Here is a 20790-nt window from a genome sequence, read left to right on the forward strand (position 1 = left end):
GAGGGCGGTGGCGGTGCTGTAATTCCTACACCGCTGGACGTAAATACCCCCAGATTAAAGCTGAAAGTCTTTAAATGATATTTAATACTCCAGTATTCTGTGGTAGACAGCTAAAAATGTCCAAATATTTATGGACCTGACTGTATGTTCAGAATGTACTTTTCAGATATATTAATACATTAATAAATTATAACATTTAAGAGTTGTGGATGTGTTATTGTTCTACTAAACTGATTTATACTGGTCTGGCTCACTTGACACTGGGCCAAGTGTAACGTGACCCATTACCTAAAATATGTTTGATATCTTGACAAAAGAAATCTTGTAGTTTTGTTCTACAAAACATGTTGACTGATATATCTTGTAGTAGCTATTTTCATAAAGCATGAAGCACAAATCTTTATTTAGATCAGTATTTTTAGAATTCTCTAAAAAAAAAAAAAAAGTCAAGTGCGCTTTTACACATGGAGTATTGCTACACCCAAAAACTGGCAGGAAATGCCATCAGCTGCAGATGCTGTCTAATGGATAGTTGCCCTCACCTGGCTATTGTGCAGCAGCTTCAGGACAAAGTTGGGTGAATGTGATACAGCTGGACTGTCCTCTAAACAGTTATGCTAAACCCAGGGTAAGCCTCCACCAATTCCACCATTAGCAGCACTGTGCACTGAGAGAGAGAGAGAGAGAGAGAGACTGAAAGGAGGATCCTGGGTAGCTTGGGTAGCTGTTGCCATGGGAATACATTGATTATTTAACAATTTGGATATGGCACGTCCCACCACTCACAAAGGTTCATCGAGAGCCCACATTGTAATCCCGCAGGTCTGTAACCAAGTCCAACTGGGAAAGGCTGTCAGGGATGGGCGCTAGTATTAATTCATTTTCTAAATAAGCAGCAGCTGCAGTAAATCAAATACCCAACCAGCATTTTGTGTGCATGGCCCTGATTCCTTTACTGCAGCTGGAGAGATGTGAGCAGTGACAGCTGGCTAGAGAACAGACTCTTATCATTAGTTTTTGAATTAAAAGGAAATTAAGGGATTTATGATAATCTTATCCAGATTTGGTTAATTCCACCCATGGTCCTTCTCTACCCTTCTGCCACATCTGGACACCTTCCAACATTTTATGTCGAAAGGACAATATTGTAGCTCTGGTCCATATCTGCATTTTCAAGTGAGAGCGTGCATCACGTTGCTTAAACCTCTCAGATCCTTGTGATTCGTTTGAATGATTAGAAATAAAGACATAAAAAAGTTTCTTAAGCAGAAGTGTGACGCAAGAAATCTTATTGTACAATGAGATAATGGTTATTTATAAACAAAGTGCTAGATTTTTATGCTATACTTCGTTTGCTTATATCTAAGCCTATGAATTTCAGGAAACATCATGTCTCCTATAGTATTTCGGAAAATTCCACTGTAAAGTGCCATGGTCTTAACATGATCTTTATTAGCAGAGAATGGATTTGGCTGTCTGTTTAAAAAAGATTAATCAGAGATATCGGAACATATTAATAATTATAATACATGAATACAAATGAAAATAATGAAGCTCATTTATGAAGCACTGTAGTTTGTTACTGTATTGTTTAGCAATGTATTTGCTAAATAATGGGTGTTTATTTGGTTTGGCCAGTCATCCATGTTATCAGGTTATCAGCCAGGCTGTGCTGCAGTTGTACATTTAGTGTGTCATCTTAGGAAGAACATTCAGTGTGGAATGCGAGTGCCTGTCCTGGTGTACCTGTCAAGAAATTGGAGATTGAGGATGAAACTGAAACCTATAACACAAAAAACGTTTAAGAAAGGGCTGTTGTGTTTCTGGTGGCCTTTGTGCATGACGTGAAGAAGTTATTGTGATACTGTAAAACCCGAAACTGCAATTACAAAGAACGAGAGTGTGAAAGGTGAAAGTCTATAGTGTATAAGTATGGTGTATTGCTGTAATTCCACATATTGCTGTTGTACTCATTTTTTTTTTTTCTTCTTCTAAAGTTCAGAATTCAGTTGTTTAAAATGGTGGCTTATGATAGTGTGCTGCTAGGTGATATAAATTCCAAGAAGGATAAGCAGAAGATTAATGTACAATAATGTTGAAACACCAAGCAGCTTTAGGTTATATCAGCAATAACTGGTTGGAGTATATTCATCTTCATAATTTCTTGGTTCGTCTTGGAATCTTGCTTTGTAGCTTTTGAACGGTTTTTGTTCAGAAAACGACTAAATGCTATTGTGTAGGTGTAGTAGGCCCCCTTTCAATTAAAAGAAAAAACACCTGCAATGAAGCTGATCACTCAGCAAAACTCATTGTATCAGTCAGATCAATGATGAAAACAAGACCAGGTTTACTTTTATTATGCCATGAAAGACCTCGGGATGCTTTGTGTCTACTCGTTTACTCTCTCTGGAGACCTCATTGATGTAGTCGAAAATGTTAGTCTGTGACATACTTAATTTGAAGCATATTATTGCCTCCATCTCTATCTTGCACATGCTACCACCTCTTAGTAGCACTTCATGAAAGAAGATGGAAGAATGGAATTATATGTAGTCCAGTAGGGAATTCAAACATATAGAAGCATATTCCTTTTGCTATAGGTGTAGTTTGTTGACGGAGAACTACAGGCCAATTGAATCCTAACACCTCCAGTCCTGATTCTGATCTTCTCCCTACGGCATCACACCTTGGTTATAATGCACCATGTTTCATGGAGGCACACTGGCTGTTTCCATGGCGTGGATTTATTTTCTCCTTGCTCCTGACAGTGCGTATATGAGGGAGTGTGTGTGTGTGTGTGTGTGTGTGTGTGTGTGAGAGAGAGAGAGAGAGAGAGAGAGAAAGAGAGAGAGAGAGAGAGAGAGAGAGAGAGAGCGCGTGTGTGAGTGTGTATGTGTGAGAAGCCAACCTCACACACTGAGGTAATGTGTATCTCTTTATTTTGCAGGCAAACCCTCCTCCCATCATTGTCAATGCAGACTCACTGGATGCAGGTCCTTATGTAAGTATCTGCTGTTTCTCTGAGTACACAACCAATAGTCTCTGCCTGCCATGTGGAATTATCTGGCTTTAACTTTTCTGTGAGTGAGATTATTAAAGCAAATAAACTGCAACATATAAGACAATTAACTTAGTTCAATTAAAATCGAATAAAGGAGTAAAATGTCCCTGTAAGTTAACATCAAGGCACTTCTGAGGTTCTCTGAAATTTGGATTAAACTAAAAGCAGCATAGAAACTAATCTTCACCATTTTTAGTGCTTAAGTTGGACACCAATAACTGACAAGTTCCTACTGACATGAGTGCCCTGCTAGGCTTTTTTTTTTTTTTTTGAGCATACCAGACTGATGTGTTGCTCATAAACCATTTAGTGATTTATAATGAAATAATAGTACTTTAAAGTTAATTCTGTAAGATACTGGGAGCCAACAGAAGGATTTAAGAATTGCGGTGATTTTTTCCATTCTTTTCATTTTAATATGAACTCAGTTGACCATTACAGTAATCAACCCTGCTATAAATAAAAGTATGGATGGGTTTCTCTTAGTTCTATATATTTAGTTATAGTATATGAGATATAGTCTCAGTAAGTGATTTGTTATACTGCTAAAACTAAGATAAGCTTTCATTAGGTTTCAGAATTGTTCTTTTGATTTGAGTCAAAATGGGCAGCAAATCTGTTACTCATCTTTGTTTTCAAATAAACAGCTCACAGTTTTATCATTCTTTAGCTGTAGTGCGTTTTGCTAGTTGGTAATACGTTTAATGCACTGCCATATAGTCAATGCAGCCACAGTTGTTTGGTAAGAGTGCTAAATTTTAATAAATCTGAGTATCGTCTGCATAGCTATGGTAAGATATTCCATAAACTTGTAGGATTTGGCCAAGGGCAAACATGTAAATTTAATAAAAGTGGTTCAAAATCTGAACCCTATTGAACACTACAGGTCATTGGCATCTGTTTGATTCATATTTGCTTATTTCAACAAAATAGTCCCTGCTTGTAAGTATGATGTAAACCAATTTAGGACCAGTCCTGAAAGTCCAACCCTGTTTTCGAGTCTGTCTAAGAGTATTTTATGATTGAAGGCTTCACTGAAGTGGTAGTAGTAGTAGTAATGAAACAGTTGTTCTACCAAAATGAATATTTGGCATCTGTTTGGACCAGAATCCCAACTAAAAAGTTAGGAATGTTAGGAAGCTAGTCAGTTGATTGAATTTCACAGTTAAGGTAACTTTCAAACATGTCTGTAATTATACATCACAGTTGCATTAAAGCTTTCCTTTGTAAGGGAAGGCTTGACAAGTAAATTTTTCATAGAACTAGGAGAGTGCCAGACATTGACTATTTGGAGTTTGTATGTTGCTATAGAGTTAAGAAATTTTTTTTTTTTTTTGGTTGTCCAAAGCTTCAAAACTGCAAGTAGATGATTTGAGGTTTCTATCAGAATTTCATAGTCAGTTGCACAAAACAGTGAGCCACGATGTTAGAATGTCTTAGTAATAATCAAATTATTTCTCTAATCTCTAGTCTTCAGTGAATTGAATGTACTTGCTGTGTTTATTGTTTAAAATTGTAAGTGACTGAACATTATGTCTTAAGAAATTTTTATTGTATAAAACCTTATGTGCAAATTATGAAAGCACAGTAAATGAATGAATTGTTCTTTTGTTAATTACAGGTAAATGGGAGTGATGGCATGTACAAATATGAAGAAATCATTTTGGAAAGGGTGAATACCATTCTGTTACCTCCTATACATCATTAGATTTTGTCAATTTGTTGGGTTTCATGTTCTCTAAATCACCCGTGCACATCTGACCACTAGATGGCAATAAATAGTGAGCCCTTGAACTGAATGGGAGGCACAACTGTGAAATGGCTTCTCGAGGAAGAGAACAACTGCAGTCCTTCTCCATTTATAATTTATTCAACTTCTCAAGCTGCACTCATTAAAAATGACAAGATGGTCCCAAAGAAGAAACTGTTTTAAGTGAATGCTAAACGTATGAGTGAATAAATGGGCAGAGGCTTTCTCTGAATCCCTCCATTTTGTATAAAGCAATAAAGTTTTAATTGGATAATATATAGCACCTAAAACAGCAGCTGCTGTTGCAGAAGGGTCAGTGCATGCCAGAGCACTGTGTGTCTCCTACAGGTCTAGATGCATCTCTTGGCTTTCAAGATAATTGCAGGGCTGCTGCTCCACTAAGTGGAATTTCTCCATGCAGAGGCCTAAATAAACTATTTACGATCACACAGTAAAAGGTCTGTGGGTGTGTAACAACTGACAGGGGGTCTCAGTGTGCCTGCTCTGGCTTGGGCGCCAGCCTCCCTAACTGTTCCTCATTAATTATAGAAAATAATAAAGTGGATCTTCTCTCTGCTGTCTTCTTTGGGGCCTTGCAACCATGTCTGATAGACCATGGCGTTGTCAGCCACGTGACAACGCCATGGTGTGACAACGAGTAGTGTGATGGGTAGAAAGATGGAGAGTCAGATAACCAAAAAAGAGAAGACAGGATCATAGAGAAAGACCTTGAAATAACACTTTTTGTGCAAATCCTTTCAGAGCACAACATCGCTTTTGTTTATGTGCTTCTAGCCATGTATACATCCTGTTACTGAGATTTTTTTTTTAAATGTCTGCTGAAATGCTTGTCTTCGAAGGAGAAAGGTGCTTATAAACTCACTAGAGTCATAATTCAAATCTCCTAAGAAGATACCAAAATGTTAGTTTTAAATACCTAAACTTTCTTCTGTAATGCACAGGGAAACTCTGGGCTTGGCTTCAGTATTGCTGGAGGGATTGATAATCCACATATTCCTGATGATCCAGGAATCTTTATCACTAAGATCATCCCTGGAGGTGCAGCAGCCATGGATGGAAGACTAGGGTGAGTCTGCATGCTGTTTCTGTCATCTTTTTCTGAGTTACACTGCTTAGAAGAAATGCTGTCCTAGTAAACCACTGCCTTAGAACCACTGCCCTAATTTTTATTATGCTTTTTTTTTTTTAGAGAGAGAGCTTTCTGAACCCCAGTATCTTATTTATTAAATGTGACCATTTTTCAAAGCAGTCACAATTCCCAGGTGGGCAGCAACGAATGTGGGTCAAAGGCTTGTCTTATACAGATAGTAATAGTAAAATATATAACAGTAAAAAAAAAAAGAAGAAAAGAAAGAAAAAAGAACAGTCTACTATAAATGTAAGCTCTGTACAGCCAGTGATACATGGTTTTAATTTAGGCAGGGTGGTTTAGTTTGCTATGTTGTGTGATCGACGTAGCAAATGGCATGCCAGGGAACATCACCATCCAACACAGTCACTTTATTAACCGGCAATTTTGAACCGTGGTCATATTTGTCTCTTGCTGTTACTAATGTAGCTACATTTATCTTTATTTAATTTAGTAGATGTCTTGTGCTGCTCTAGAACATTTTTAAACAGCACTTTCTTATAGAAGGCATATAATGGTGATTGTATTAAAATGTGAAACTAGGTGTATAGTGTATATATTTGGAGTATAGTGAAATTTAGTCATGTTTGTCATGTAATGCTGACTGGCATGGTGTGTATGTGTGTGTTAGGGTGAATGATTGTGTACTGCGTGTAAATGAGGTGGATGTGTCGGAGGTGGTGCACAGCCGGGCCGTGGAGGCTCTGAAGGAGGCCGGCCCCGTGGTCCGACTGCTTGTGCGCAGGAGACAGTCTCCCCCCGAAACCATCCTTGAGGTCAATCTGCTCAAAGGGCCTAAAGGTCAGAGCAAACACAAAGCAGAATCTGTCACTCATAGTATTTTGGAAACTTTTTGCATAGTTATGGCATCAGACTTTTTCAGTACTTTGTCCATCTGGCTAATTTCACTTCACATTGTAGGTCTGGGGTTCAGCATTGCTGGAGGTATTGGCAATCAGCACATCCCTGGTGACAACAGCATCTACATCACAAAGATCATTGAAGGCGGAGCTGCACAGAAAGATGGAAGGCTGCAAACAGGCGATCGTCTGCTGGCTGTAAGCTATCACATCTACACTACACTAAGCAATGTACACAGAAAACCTAGTGTTACTTTCACAAGTGATTTGATTCAATATTTGCAGACACATTTTTGTACCAGCCGTATCTTTTTCTTCACATAGATGGGTGCATATGTTTACAGCCCTCTGAAATGACTGATATGGATCTGTTTCTCTATCTAAACTCCAGATAAAGCTGATTGCTGATATAAACAGCTAGTCTGGTGGATGTGTGTCAACACAGAACAGAGCCACTGACAAGCTTATAGAAATAAATGTAAATGATGTAGTTCTTCTGACAACATGACATTCATCCGTAGGTGTTTGTGGTGTTTTAATGTATGTCTTTCCACCAACAGTTTAATACAGCAGGGAATCATGTTTCCCCTTACCCAGCTCCTGCGTTTCATCTTCTTCCTTTTGTAGGGAAGCCAGTCCATCTGCATGGGGCCTCCTGGCCTCCTCTCCACTATCATTTCCTTCCCATTGCCTCAAATGCAGTGTTACAGTGCCTGGGGTCAAACAACAGACACAGGCTTATATAGTGGGGGTGGGGTGGGGTGGGGTGGGGTCGGGGGGGGGGGGGGGCGGTGCTAGAAAGTTTTTAGTTCTTTGTCAGGACCAAATGTTCTGGTAACAATAGGCATACATGACATAAACTTTTGGATTATTAGGACATTTGGGTATTCCCCAAGGTTTGTTTTCATACAAATAAGTATGCATCTTATGTTTGAAAATTTAAAATAGATAAAAGATAGTCTTTGGGTACTGAGGTTAATTGTACCTACATCATTTATCTACATTAATGTAGTAAGGTCTATGCAAATACCTCACAAAGATAGTAAAACCAAATTTTGTGTGTGTGTGTGTGTGTGTGTGTGAAGGTGAATAATATCATCCTGCAGGATGTGCGTCATGAGGAGGCTGTTGCTGCACTGAAGAACACTTCAGATATGGTCTATTTGAAAGTGGCTAAGCCGGGGCCTGTGCACCTCAACGACATGTACGCACCTCCGGATTACTCTAGCAGTACGTACCTCCTTCTGCCAGTCGGCACTGCAGACCACAACCTCTAAAAAGTATATTTTATTTATTTGAAGCTTCAGGATAAAATGTGGCATGTACAATGTAGAAAATGTGGTTAAAGGGCAATCAGCAGTTCTATCAAATGAAAGCAATAAACGTTATACTTACTCAACACACTGCCCATCAACTATCCATGTCTTTTCAAGAGACATTAAGACACGATATTTATTGCACTGCTGTGTAGTTTTGTAACAGTGCAGAGGTGTAGCAGTGGGCGTACTGTGTCTGCTCTTCTTCCAGACTCCCACATGCCACAGTGCTCCACACACAGCCCTCCTCCACTCTCTCTCCTGCTGAGCGAGGAGGCGCACACAAATCTGTGTAAAGTCACACCTAAAGATTCTGCCAAGCACCAACTGGGCCCTCAAACACACACACACACGCGCGCACATGTTCACACGCTCAAACTCTCATTCTGTCTTTCTCTCTCGCAAACATGCATGCTTTTGCAAACGTATACATGCGGCATTGACCACTTCAGGACTAATCATCTCTCTTTTTCCCTCTACTGGTCTCGCCCTCCCCCCAGCCTTCCCCACCATGGTGGATAACCACGTCAGCCACAACTCTAGCATGGCATACATGGGAGCCATGGAGCCGAAGCCTGTGTACCAACCTCCTCAGGTCACCCCCTCAAGATATTCTCCAGTGCCACGGCACATGCTGGGGGAGGACGACTTCACCAGGTCAGCTCTTCTGCTTTTCTCTGCTTTCACAAAGTCACTTACCGTGTCAGAGTGAAATAAACGCACTCTCACTGCCAGAAATCATGATACACCTACATCAGTGGTCACCAAGCCTCTTCCTCGAGATCTACCTTCCTGCAGGTTCCATCTCCAACCAAAATCTCACACACCGGTTATAGTTGATCAAGAACTTCTTAAGGCAATGATCAGATGGTCAGGTGGGAGCAATAGGGTTGGAGCTAAAGTCTTCAGGAAGGTAGCTCTTCAGGAACAGGCTTGGTGACCACTGACCTACATTGTGTTTCACCAAGATGAGAACTTGTGATGTTTTGCACATTATCCTGTTACTTTATTTTACTTGAATTCCTATAGACACGATTTGATTAATAGAATTCAGTTGATTTGGACAGAACAGAAAAGACTATTTTCATGTAAGTGATGGACGTGGGCAGTAGAATATCTATGAGATCCCCATATTATGCCTCTGTGTGGTGGTGTATTTGTGGTATAAATAGAAACATGAAAGCTAAATTAAGCCTCTTTAGGACTGTGGGAGCACAGAAAACACTTGTGGAGAAGAGCAGATTCGGGAATTGGCATTTAAAGATTCAGCCTTCAACGGTGAAAAACCGCTACAGTTTCCTGGATGAGCTCATCCTGTGAGTCAGTCCAGCCCCCACTGTTGCCATTCAGTCCAGGGACATAAGAGCCCTCGAGTCTACCCTGTTGAACGAGAAATTTATACATTGTTACTGGTGCATATGTGTGTGCACACAAGCTGGTCTCTGTATGCATGTTTAATGTAGTGAACACACCAATGTCTCTGTCTGTGTGTCTGCTATCTCTGTGTCTGATCCAGCCTCATTTACTGTGTGATTTCTGTACTCTCAATAGGGCCGAGCCTATTTACAGTGTCATCCAAAAAGCTCTCAGCGATATGAGCCCTCCCTCGCCCCACCTGTGCAGAGGGGGGACTGGCAGGTACTAACCCATTGCTTCTTGTTTTGCTCAGTCCACCCTAACCTAGCCTAGCTAACCTGACCTGACAGTCACCCCTTCTGCACCCTCCTAGCACCACCATCTCACTTTAGTCACATAATGGAGTGTGTGGTGTGCAAATATGTGAATATATATATATATATATATATATATATACATACACACTGTAAACCTGGATACGTTAGCAAAACTAAAAACAATGAGTATTCGCCCTATGTTTGAGAGATTGAGAGTTTGAATCTAGATAATGCCACAGCCATCCATGGCCGGGAGTCAAGAGAGCAAAATTGGTCATGCTCTTTGGGTGGGAGGGATGGCATTACGGTCTCTCCCCTGTTAGTCGCAGCGTCATTAGCCAATTGTGGGCGTTTGTGAGCTTATGCAAGCAGAACAGGATAGCTTTCCTCCGAGTGTGTTACACTGTCCTGTTAGAAAAGATGTTTTGAACAAAGCATGTGTTAGCTTCCATGCTCAACGGTTGGTAGTTGTCATATGATAGGGCGAGAGGCACCTAGTGGGTGGGGATTGGCCAAGAACAAATTAAAAAGAAAATGTGGGAAATTGTTTACAATAATGATGATAATAATAATAATAATAATAATAATAATAATAATAATAAAACGAGGCAATCAGTTTTATTAATAACTTTTTAAGTTTAATTAAGTTAATGTTAAACATTTGTAGAACATGCATTTGATTACACATATATTTTAAGTGTGTACTGCTTAATGCAAAATGTTAGTAACAATAAGTAAATATGTTTGTAAATATAAGTAAATAAGTAAATATGTTTGGGTATTTTAACTAAATATGTTGCTGAAAAGTCAGTGTGTACGAGTTTTTCTTACATAACCACAAAAGACATGGCTGTAATACTTAAAATGACACAAGTGACTGCTTAAAAACTTTGTGGCAACCGATTGCCGTGAATTAAGTCAGTTCTACCAACTCAAGAGACACAAGCTATGAAAGGACATACACCGTATTTGTAGATTTATATACATATATCCTGTTCAGATATATGGGAAGGCAAATGTGATACAGGTAGTGTGCGACTGGGCTTTAGTTTGTGCTCTGTACCTACAGTATTTAACCCTAAGCCCTAGAGAATCACAGCTTCTGCCATCTTCTCATTTTCATCCCGTAATAATGTATATTGTCTGCATCATCCTGTTTCCCTGTCAAATCTTCTGTTTAATCACATCATATATAAGTCTGAGTCATTTACTAGACCATGTATGTTCTGTTGAGATGATTTGGTGTTCTGTAGGTAAATTCTGCAGGTGCAAGTCTGTGTGATTATGCTGTAAATTGCTGTGTATTATCCATTTCACTCAACATTGTGCATCTGCGCTATGTACGTCTTTTCTATTTTTATTAGATTTTTATTTTAATTGAATATTTGCAGTCTTTATTACCTACCTACGTATTCGGTTGCATGTTCCGGGGTTGGGGTTTGACTTCCCCCCTCTGACCTGTGTGTTCGGAGTTGCATGGTCTCCCCGTGCTGGGGGGGTACTCTGGTTTACTTTCTTCTGTGTACTCTGGTTTCTTCCCCCAGTCCAAACACATGCGTTGTACGTTGATTGGCGTTTCCAAATTGTCCGTAGTGTGGGAATGTACGTGCGATTGTGCCCTGTGATGGGTTGCCCTACCCCTCACCCGGCCTGCCTGTTTTACCAGTTCCCATTTACATTTGCTCCCTGCAAGTAAATCAACAAGATTGTCTTTAAAATAGTTATACACAATGATTCCACTCAAACAAGTGAAGATATCTTTCCTAACAAAATCATTCTCATGAGCACTTTTTAGAAGATTGTTTTAACTCTTAAAACTATGTGGCACAATTATTGGCACTCCAACAGCTATTTAAAATCTTTGTATACATTCATGTATAAATTTACTAGGATATTTCAAAATTCTATGCAGTATTTAATGCTGTAATATGCTGATTTGTCTCAAATTCAATAGCCTTACATGCTAGTGTAAATATTTTAAGTGTAGAGGCTGTGTTTTTCTGCTGACACAAGCTCAAGTTTCAGGGTAATGCAAGTGAATTGCTAATTCTGGTGGGTGTAAGCAAAGTTTCTTTTAGCGCATAGTATGTATTTTCATGGTCATAGATTAAAAACACCCGCACTGACGTGGATGAAGCAGTGCAACAGGGACTGCATTGTGCACACTCAGTTCTTTAAGCGAAGGAGAGGAGCTGATTTGATTGATCATGGCAGCAGCAGGCCAAAGCTCTTGATAATGAATTCATTCTGACCCCAACTTTTATTATAATTGTGATGCTCTGAGCCAAGTTACCACAAAAATACTGCAAATACAACACCACAAGCTTGTGCCAGTCGTATGTGTAATTGAATCTGAATTGCAGTTGTCTTGAGATTCACAGAAACTCTAGATCTCACTAGGACACACACACTAATGTTGCCTTGAAGCACTATAATGGTTTGGTTTTTGTTCCACTTATATAACTATACCCTGTTTTTCCTATAATTGTACCGAACAGTGAAAAGTTGATTCTGTAGTCAGGGACAATTAATGAGGGGGGCACAGTCTTGCAGCTGTTGAAATCAGAGTTGTTGAAATGCACACAGTGACGTACAGTTAAGCCCGTGCTCTTGTATGGGCATGCACACACGCACGCACACACACACATACACTAACACACAAACTTTATGTTAAGTCATATGTAGACAAACAATACAGATTTGGTATCATAATAGCATTTTAATTTAATTTAATATCAAAATAATACTAGGGAAAAAACTATTTGAAAATACTCCTGACTGTCTGACATTCAGCAAACTGTGTATTGAAAGTTAAGAGTGTTGAATTTTCAGTACTTTATGAATTATTAAAGTGATGTAAATAAATTATAAATCTACCTTCTTAGGTTACATGTATGTATGTTTATTCAGGTTACAAAGAGATAAATATGTAGAGGTATGGATATGAATATGTGGTTATTTCTTGTATGGTGCCAGTTTGCTTCTGGAGACTGTGTGTGTGTGAGAGAGAGACAGCGAGAGAGAGAGTGACACTCACTGAGTCATAGTTAGGACTTAAATCAGCATTTTGGCCATCTGTGCTTCCCGCAAGCCTGTCACTGATACATTTGCATGTCTATCTGATCCACCTTAGAACCACAGCCACTTCCAGATGCATATATTAAAGCGATTCAGTGGAGATCTTCTGCCTACCCCCTGATGGAAGGGAGGCCATTTTGTACTGTAGCAACATGTTGCAGTTTTTAAAGCCATTATGTATTGTAGACACAAATCTCCAAGCATTTGTCCCACTAAATTGGAAGTGAGATGTTTCTTTGGGGTTATTGCATTGTGGTTCTAGCATTAAGATGTGAAAAAGTGTGACATACCTCCATCAAAACCATTACCCACAAAGCAAATGAAATGGCCACGTATAACACTTTTCCACTGAACACAGCACGGCTCGAATCCAAACTCGGAACTATCCCTATCCTGACCAAGTGTGTGTCACTTTCCCATCTCAAAACGCTGCTTGTGAAAGCAGGAAGAGTTTCTTTAAATGTTTGTTTAAATGTGTGATATTAATGACAAAAAAAATACTATGTGACTTTGTGAACCAATGAGCACTGAAAATAGTTTGTTAGTTTTAATAGTATTGCAAGCATGGTAGTTATTTAGGAAAAGTAACTGAAGTTGATTTAAGTAATCTTTAGGAAAAATATATAAAAGCAAGCAATACACCAATAAAATTATCATAAGGTACATGCATTTATTTTCTGTGGTGAAATACATTCTTTAGAGCATTACGTACTATGCTTTAGGATACTAGGTAAGGTGTATAGCTCCATTATGCAATGTATTATGTAGCATGCAAACAAAGTAAATAGGAAGCCATTTGGGATTCAGTCTAACTTCAAGCTAGTGGATTTTGGAAAGTAAAATCAAATCAATTGTATAATAGTGACTGTGAAACATGAATTTGATGAATAAAACTGTTTCCCCTTAAATCTAACAGACACAGAGAGAGAAACTTTGTCAGACATTCACTATTACTGAATAGTGATTATTTCAGCTGCTTGAGAAGTAAGACACTGTGAAGTGATGGTAGAGAATCGAGACATTGATCGGTGTCTGGGACGACTGTTTCTGATCAGTCCATGCTATGCAATATTTTTAGTTCTACCCATAAGTCCTCGCTCAGTTTTATATAATACCTGGACAGAAATGGTCAATATTTCAGCATGGTTATATATGTATGTATGTATGTATGTATGTATGTATTGCACAGCTCACATGGTGAGGGAAATACCGACAGCATGCAGGATAACTCTTTTTTTGGTGTGCCAAGCCATTGGAAAAGTGCTATTAGACTGCATCTTTACATTCTTGTGATCAGAGATGGGGTTAAAAGAATAGGCCATACATGACCAGTCATGGCCATAAATATAGAGTATGAACATGGACCAACTCTGTGAGAGTACAGTGGTTGACATCCTTACATCCTTATGACCTTGTGTTCTGTTTTGTACCTTTTTGTTTTTCCATGCAGTCTCCATGCATTGCCCATTAATACAAGGAATACAAACACCCGGTTGAGGTGTATGAGGGAAAAGACTTGTGATTGGACATCACTGTTTGCTTAATACACATACAGTACACAGTAGACTAATCACAAACTTTGCACTGAGTCAACAGTGACTATAAAAATGGCCAGTCTTCTCTATGTATCTTGGGAGTGCTAAGTCACTGTCGCCCCAATTAAACTACAGAGAGTGGGGTTTTTTTTTTGGCAACATTAATCAAGCTCCTGAATTTAAACTGTTAATCATTTATCACACCTAGTTTATTCTTAGCTGCTCCAAAAGGCTTGGAATATCTTGAGCAGTCTGTTGCTGCAGAGTCACGTTAGAATAAAGTCATGTGATCTGAGGCAGAGAGCTGTGGTAGAGTATTAACTCAAAACTTTAAAGGAAAAAACGGAAAGAGAGAACAGAGAGAATCAAAAGAGTGGTACATGAAAGCCACGGACCTGTGATTGTGCCAAATTTTTTCCCAGAGAGAGTGTTTGTGGTGAGACGTGTCAGCTCTGTACACCATTAATCACCCAAGCAGAGCCAATTACTGTGAGCACAGAGAGGAAGACAGACACAAAAAGAGAGAGAGAGAGAGAGAGAGAGAGAGAGAGAGAGAGAGAGAGAGAGAGAGAGAGAGAGAGAGAGAGAGAGAGAGAGAGAGAGCGAGCGAGCGAGCGAGCGCATGTTGTAGCGGACTGGGACAGTGTGACCCAATAAACAACCTCACAGCTTCATTCAGAGCAGTGAGGTTAGGGAATTTCAGCCTGTGCCCCAGAAGACCAGGGAAATGGGCACTCACCACAAACATTATCAGTGATGGAAACAGAGTGAGAAATGGAGACAGATAAAATGATCTTCTCTTCTCTGTTTACATTCTTAGAGCCGATGAAAAGGCAACAGGGCCCTCCCTGGTCGCAGGTCTCAAGATATGAAGGAGAACTTGATAGCTTTGTTCATATTCCTTTGAAGTTTACCTCTTTTTCTTCTCATGACTTTCATTTTCTCTTACACTCAGCCATACAGTTTATGGCTAAACGATAAATTTGACACCTTTACAAATTTGTGGACATCCTTCATGGTAGCTAGTTAACTTGCCTATGTGTGAGATAATAGTATGCTGGGATACTTGTCAAGGACTCACATGAATGATGAGCACTTGAATGTTACAGAGACCATTTTCATACACAGAGCCATTGATTGAAAGAAAAGAATGACTACCAAAAAGACATGTACATGAATATAAATAAAAGAAAACAGTATGCTGTTTTTGCACAAACATTGGGGTGAATGAGGGTGTGTAAGAGTTAAATCTTACCCTGCTCCTGTTGAAGTGAGTGTATGACAGCCAAAGTGGAGCTGTTTCCCATCACACCCCTACAGCCAGAGATTCCACACAGTTGCACACACACACACCATACCATTCTAGAGACCGGACAGAGATACACACAATCTTAGGATAACTTACAGTCCTTTCAGGCTGTGTGGAGTAGCTGGTGTCAGGCACCATGTTCACCGTGAACATCTCCTCATCTGTGCCGTTGGTGAGGTTTAATATGGAGAGACAAGGTAAGAAGCACGTCTCCTTCAGGACCTGGGACGGGATCTCCAGGTAAACGCACGCTTGACTGAGGTTTCACGTGCACGCCGAGGCTTCTTCCAAGCTTCCCATCCAAATTTCTTTAGAAATGGACGTGAAACTTTTAGATATATTTGCTGGTGTTTGGTGAACACAAAGGAACTTTCTAGAACTACTGGATAAGTATTGGATGATACCTCATATTACTACACCTCATATTTTATTTGATATATTTTCATGTTTCACTAGACATTCTTTATCTATACATGCATTGTATATTGTGAAAGATTATATAAATGAACCTACCTCTTTGTGAGGAATGATTTAATGTAAAATAGTGATTGGCAATAAGTCTTGTTGAGTGACGCACCATGTGTGGTTCTCTGGGAAAACTTGTCAAATATCCCTGTGGCTGAAATCTAGGAACAAAAAAATAATAAAAAATTGGATTTTCACCAAAACTGAGTCTGCCATTAATATACTTTGATATTAGTTTAAGTTGTGTAAAGCATCTGCTCCATCAAATCATCATCAAAGCAAAGGAGAGCCCTTAAACACCCAGTAAACATTTTGAAATAACCTAATAAAAACACAATAATAAAAAGAAATTGTTACATTTAGAACTAGTGAATTAATAAGTAATTATTTCCATGTTAGTGCGAACAAAGATCAGTCACATGAAGATAAAACAATGAAGCTAGTGGTTAAATGCTTTTACCTCAGGAAATGGGGCAGAGGCTGATGTGGATGTTACCTGATAATCAGTGATAATTCATTTCCCATTCTAAAATTATAATTCTTTAAAATTTCAAAGCAAAATTATTTTTCCATAAGTAAATTAGGTAGAAATTTAGAGGTAGCTGGAATTTCAACACAACCGTTAAATGCATTTTTTCTTCCCATTTTCTCCTTTGCAGGTAACCAGATTTTAAGATACTGTAATTTTAATTCTGACTGAGATATGGGGAAAACAATGCAATTCAGAAAAGCTTGTAGTTTTCAGAAATATGCATCATATAATTTGTCAAAATTTGACACTAGGCAGAGTTTTCCTAAAGGGCTACACATACAGTTTACTCTCTTCAAACCACTAGTGATGAATATACAGACATAAGGGGCTCCAATAAATTTAAGTTTTGATGTAGTTTGATGATATCCCCCCCCCCCCCCCTTCTGTTAAAGCACCACTGGGTAATTTCATTGACAGTATCCTTCATATAGCTTCTCAAACATTTACTTGATAAAATAACTGTGACCTATTTTCTTATTTTCTGCTCTTCTTGTGAGCTAAATTATTATTTATGTTCTTAAGTTTTATAGAAGTAGACAGTCTATCATCAAATACCACCGATTAACAATTTTCATCAGCAAAAGAAAACCACAGACCACAGAAATCAAATGTGGTTGGAGGATTGTAAATCCAAGTACTAAACCCTGGATGTACTTTAATGAAGGCACTTTAACGGAAAACATGAATAATACATTGTGGAAAGTAGAGTTTTGAGGTGTCTGTGGTACATATTTGATTGAATGTGTGTCCCTGGCTCCTGCCTTCAAGTGTGCTTGGAAGGGGTTTTTGATGGTTCCTCAGTATGGCTCAGACTCCTCAGGATGCCAGGACTGGGCAATCTGGAATGTTTCTCTGCTTGCAGATGAGTCACAGGAGCTAAAACAGAAGTGGTCAAGTGAGGCAGGAATGAACTCTGTGTGAGCATGATGTGTACAATTGATATAAAAAGTCTACAAACCCTTGTTAAAATGGCAAGTTTTTGTGAAGTGGAAAAAAAAAACCTATGAAAAATCATGACAGATATTTTCCCACCTTTAATGTGAAATTACAAAGTGAAAAATGGTCAGAAACTTTTCTGGGGAAAAATAAAACACTTACAATAACCTAGTTGCGTAAGTGTGAACACCCCAAAACAAAATTAATCAACCACTCGGTCTTTTTGGGTAAGAGTCTATCAGTGTGGCACATCTTGACTTGGCAATTTTTTTCCCACTCTTTCTTCCAAAAACATTCTAGATCCGTCAAATTGTAAGGGCATCGCCTGTGCACAACCTGCTTTAGGTCAGCTCAGTTTTGTAGCTGGATTGGGGTCATCCAAAAACTTTGATCTCCTTTTGGTTAAGCCATTGCTTTGTTGATTTGGATGCATGCTTTGGGTCAATCACGTTACAAAGTTGAATTCGGAGGCAAGCACAGATCTTCAAACATTTAATAAACAAACAAACTACAAAGACACGAGGCAAAATACCATGGTCTCATCAAAGCCATAATCATAACACATTTTGCCATATGGTTTAGGGTGATTTATTTGGGCTTGGATGTTTTTTGTGAGAAAGGGCTTCAGTCTACCCACTCTACACCATATCCCAGACATGTGAAGAATACAAGAGATTGTTGTCACATGCAGAGAGTAATCAGTACTTGTCAGATATTCCTGCAGCTTTAATGTTGCTGTTGGTCTCTTGGCAGCCTCCCTGGTAAGTTTTTGTCTTGTACTTTGGTAAATTTTGTCACTGTGGTGCTCAATTTTCTCCACTTGTTGATGATGGCCTTCATAGTGTTCCATGGTACATCTAATGTTTTGGATATTCTTTTATACCCCTCTCCTCATCGATATCTTTCAACAAGTGAGATACTGTACAGGCTTTGTAAGCTCTTTGTGGACCATGCCTTCACCATTCAGATGAAACCAAGAAGATGTGAAGAAAATCCTACAGAAACAGCTGATCTTTATTTGGGGTTAATCATAATAATTCCATTGATGACAGATGTAGAATAATTACTTTTGAACATGAGATTGAATGTAATTGGTTCATTGTGAATGTAGCCACATCCCCAATTATAAAAGGGTGTGCACACTTATGCAAGCAGGTTATTGTAAAAAAAAAAATTCCTTAAAATGTTTCTGATCATGGGCGCACGGTGGCTTAGTGGTTAGCACGGTCGCCTCACACCTCCAGGGTCAGAGGTTTGATTCCCACCGTGACCATGTGTGTGCGGAGTTTGCATGTTCTCCCCGTGCTGCGGGGGTTTCTGCCGGGTACTTCGGTTTCCTCCCCCAGTCCAAAGACATGTATGGTAGGCTGATTGGCATGTCTAAAGTGTCCGTAGTGTATGAATGGATGTGTGTATGTGTGCCCTGCGATGGATTGGCACCCTGTCCAGGGTGTACCCTGCCTTGTGCCTGATGCTCCCTGGGATAGGCTCCAGGTTTCCCCGTGACCCTGAAAAGGATTAAGCGGTATAGAAGATGGATGGATGGATGGATGTTTTTGATCGTTTTTCACTTAATTTTTATACATTGTAATTTCAGGTTGAGGGTGGAAAAAGTTTTGACATGATTTATCTTACTTCACAAAAACCTGCCATTTTAACAGGGGTGTGTAGACTTTTTATATCCACTGTATATGAGCAAAAAAGTTCTGGTGTGTTTTAAACTTTCTGTATAAAAAGGAAGGCTTGTCACTCACATTGACATGCAACCAAAGCACTGCGTTATCTGACTATTATTAATGTTAGTGTAATATAGATTTGAAATAGTATAATATTAAACACCTTTCTACCTAAAGGTGGTACACCTACACTGTACACAAGGGGTCAATTTATTTATTTATTTATTTATTTACTTTAAAACATATATAGAGACATCTGCTTCTCACTAAAATGTCTAAAAACCTATAACAGAGGTGCATCTTTTTACTCACCTATCTGTCTTTCTGCTTTACTGGTGTCCCCAGTCTGCTGTTGGTTGGCATGAGCCATGCTCCATGTCCTGACTTTTCTGCTCTATTTGGCAGGGAGCCACGGAAGGTTCTGCTGCACAAGGGCTCTACAGGACTGGGCTTCAATATCGTGGGTGGGGAGGATGGAGAAGGAATCTTTGTATCGTTCATCCTGGCAGGTGGACCAGCTGACCTGAGTGGCGAGCTTAGAAGGGGAGATCGCATCCTATCGGTCAGTAACTCCCTATAACACAGAGGCAACTTCATATCACCTTATCTTAGAGGTAAAACCCAAACACCTATAATTGATATTTATAAAATAGTGGACTCTCTAACTTATGCATCATCCTGTATGTACTTTCACAAAGTGGTTCAACATTTCTGATGCATTCTTTAAATTTGTAGAATATAAGCTTGCTCACAATGTGTGCTTTACAACTCAGCATTTTTTAAAATAAGCAAGTGCGAGGGTCAAAGTCTCCAGAAGAACTGTGGTTGGTTCTGCAAGATGTTCAGTAAAACTTACAGCTCAATTCCTTATAAAACTGCACTAATTGTAGCCTACCGGAGACTAGTATTTAATTTCTTTTAAAGCAAAGAGTTGTCAGACCACATATCGACTTTTTCATTTATTACTGTTTACTGCTCTTTATAGTATTTTTATATATGTAAAAAATATTCAATTTCATTATTTTTGAAGGCATCTTTGCTCAACAGCATTTCTTTGCATGTGCCCAAGACGTTTGCACAGTACTGTATAACAAATTAAAAGACGTCAGATCAGACTTTAAAACCATTTCATTAAAAATCTTCTCTGTTGTGTCAGGTGAATGGTGTGAATCTGCGAAATGCCACTCACGAGCAAGCTGCAGCTGCATTGAAGAGGGCCGGTCAAACTGTCACCATTATCGCCCAGTATAGACCTGAAGGTACAGATACTATTGAATTTCCTTTGCATTATATTAGTGACGTCATATGCTATGTATGGCATAATGAACAGAGAGCCAACACATGAGCTGATATCTAGCTTTGTAAACATCTAAATGCTTCCAAAAGTCTTTTGTAAGAAAGCGGGGCATTGGTGGCCAGGTGGTATGATATGTGCATTATTTATGAAAG

General features: G+C 39.1%; 1 protein-coding gene across 4 annotated transcripts in view; it reads left to right on the forward strand.

The window, feature by feature from the left end:
* The window catches only part of dlg3 (discs, large homolog 3 (Drosophila)), a 96186-nt gene that overhangs the window by 49618 nt on the left and 25778 nt on the right, over positions 1-20790 (forward strand). For 3 of the 4 annotated variants that reach the window (XM_053630509.1, XM_053630512.1, XM_053630510.1), the window contains 9 exons: positions 2948-3001; positions 4683-4733; positions 5774-5898; positions 6593-6762; positions 6883-7019; positions 7907-8051; positions 8620-8794; positions 19747-19903; positions 20498-20600. In XM_053630509.1, coding sequence (XP_053486484.1) covers positions 2948-3001; positions 4683-4733; positions 5774-5898; positions 6593-6762; positions 6883-7019; positions 7907-8051; positions 8620-8794; positions 19747-19903; positions 20498-20600 — 1117 coding nt within the window. The remainder of the gene's footprint in view (positions 1-2947; positions 3002-4682; positions 4734-5773; positions 5899-6592; positions 6763-6882; positions 7020-7906; positions 8052-8619; positions 8795-19746; positions 19904-20497; positions 20601-20790) is intronic. The other variant, XM_053630511.1, reaches the window with a different exon arrangement.

This window comes from Ictalurus furcatus, chromosome 8 (genome assembly GCF_023375685.1).
Source record: "Ictalurus furcatus strain D&B chromosome 8, Billie_1.0, whole genome shotgun sequence".
In the NCBI taxonomy this organism is placed as follows: domain Eukaryota; kingdom Metazoa; phylum Chordata; class Actinopteri; order Siluriformes; family Ictaluridae; genus Ictalurus; species Ictalurus furcatus.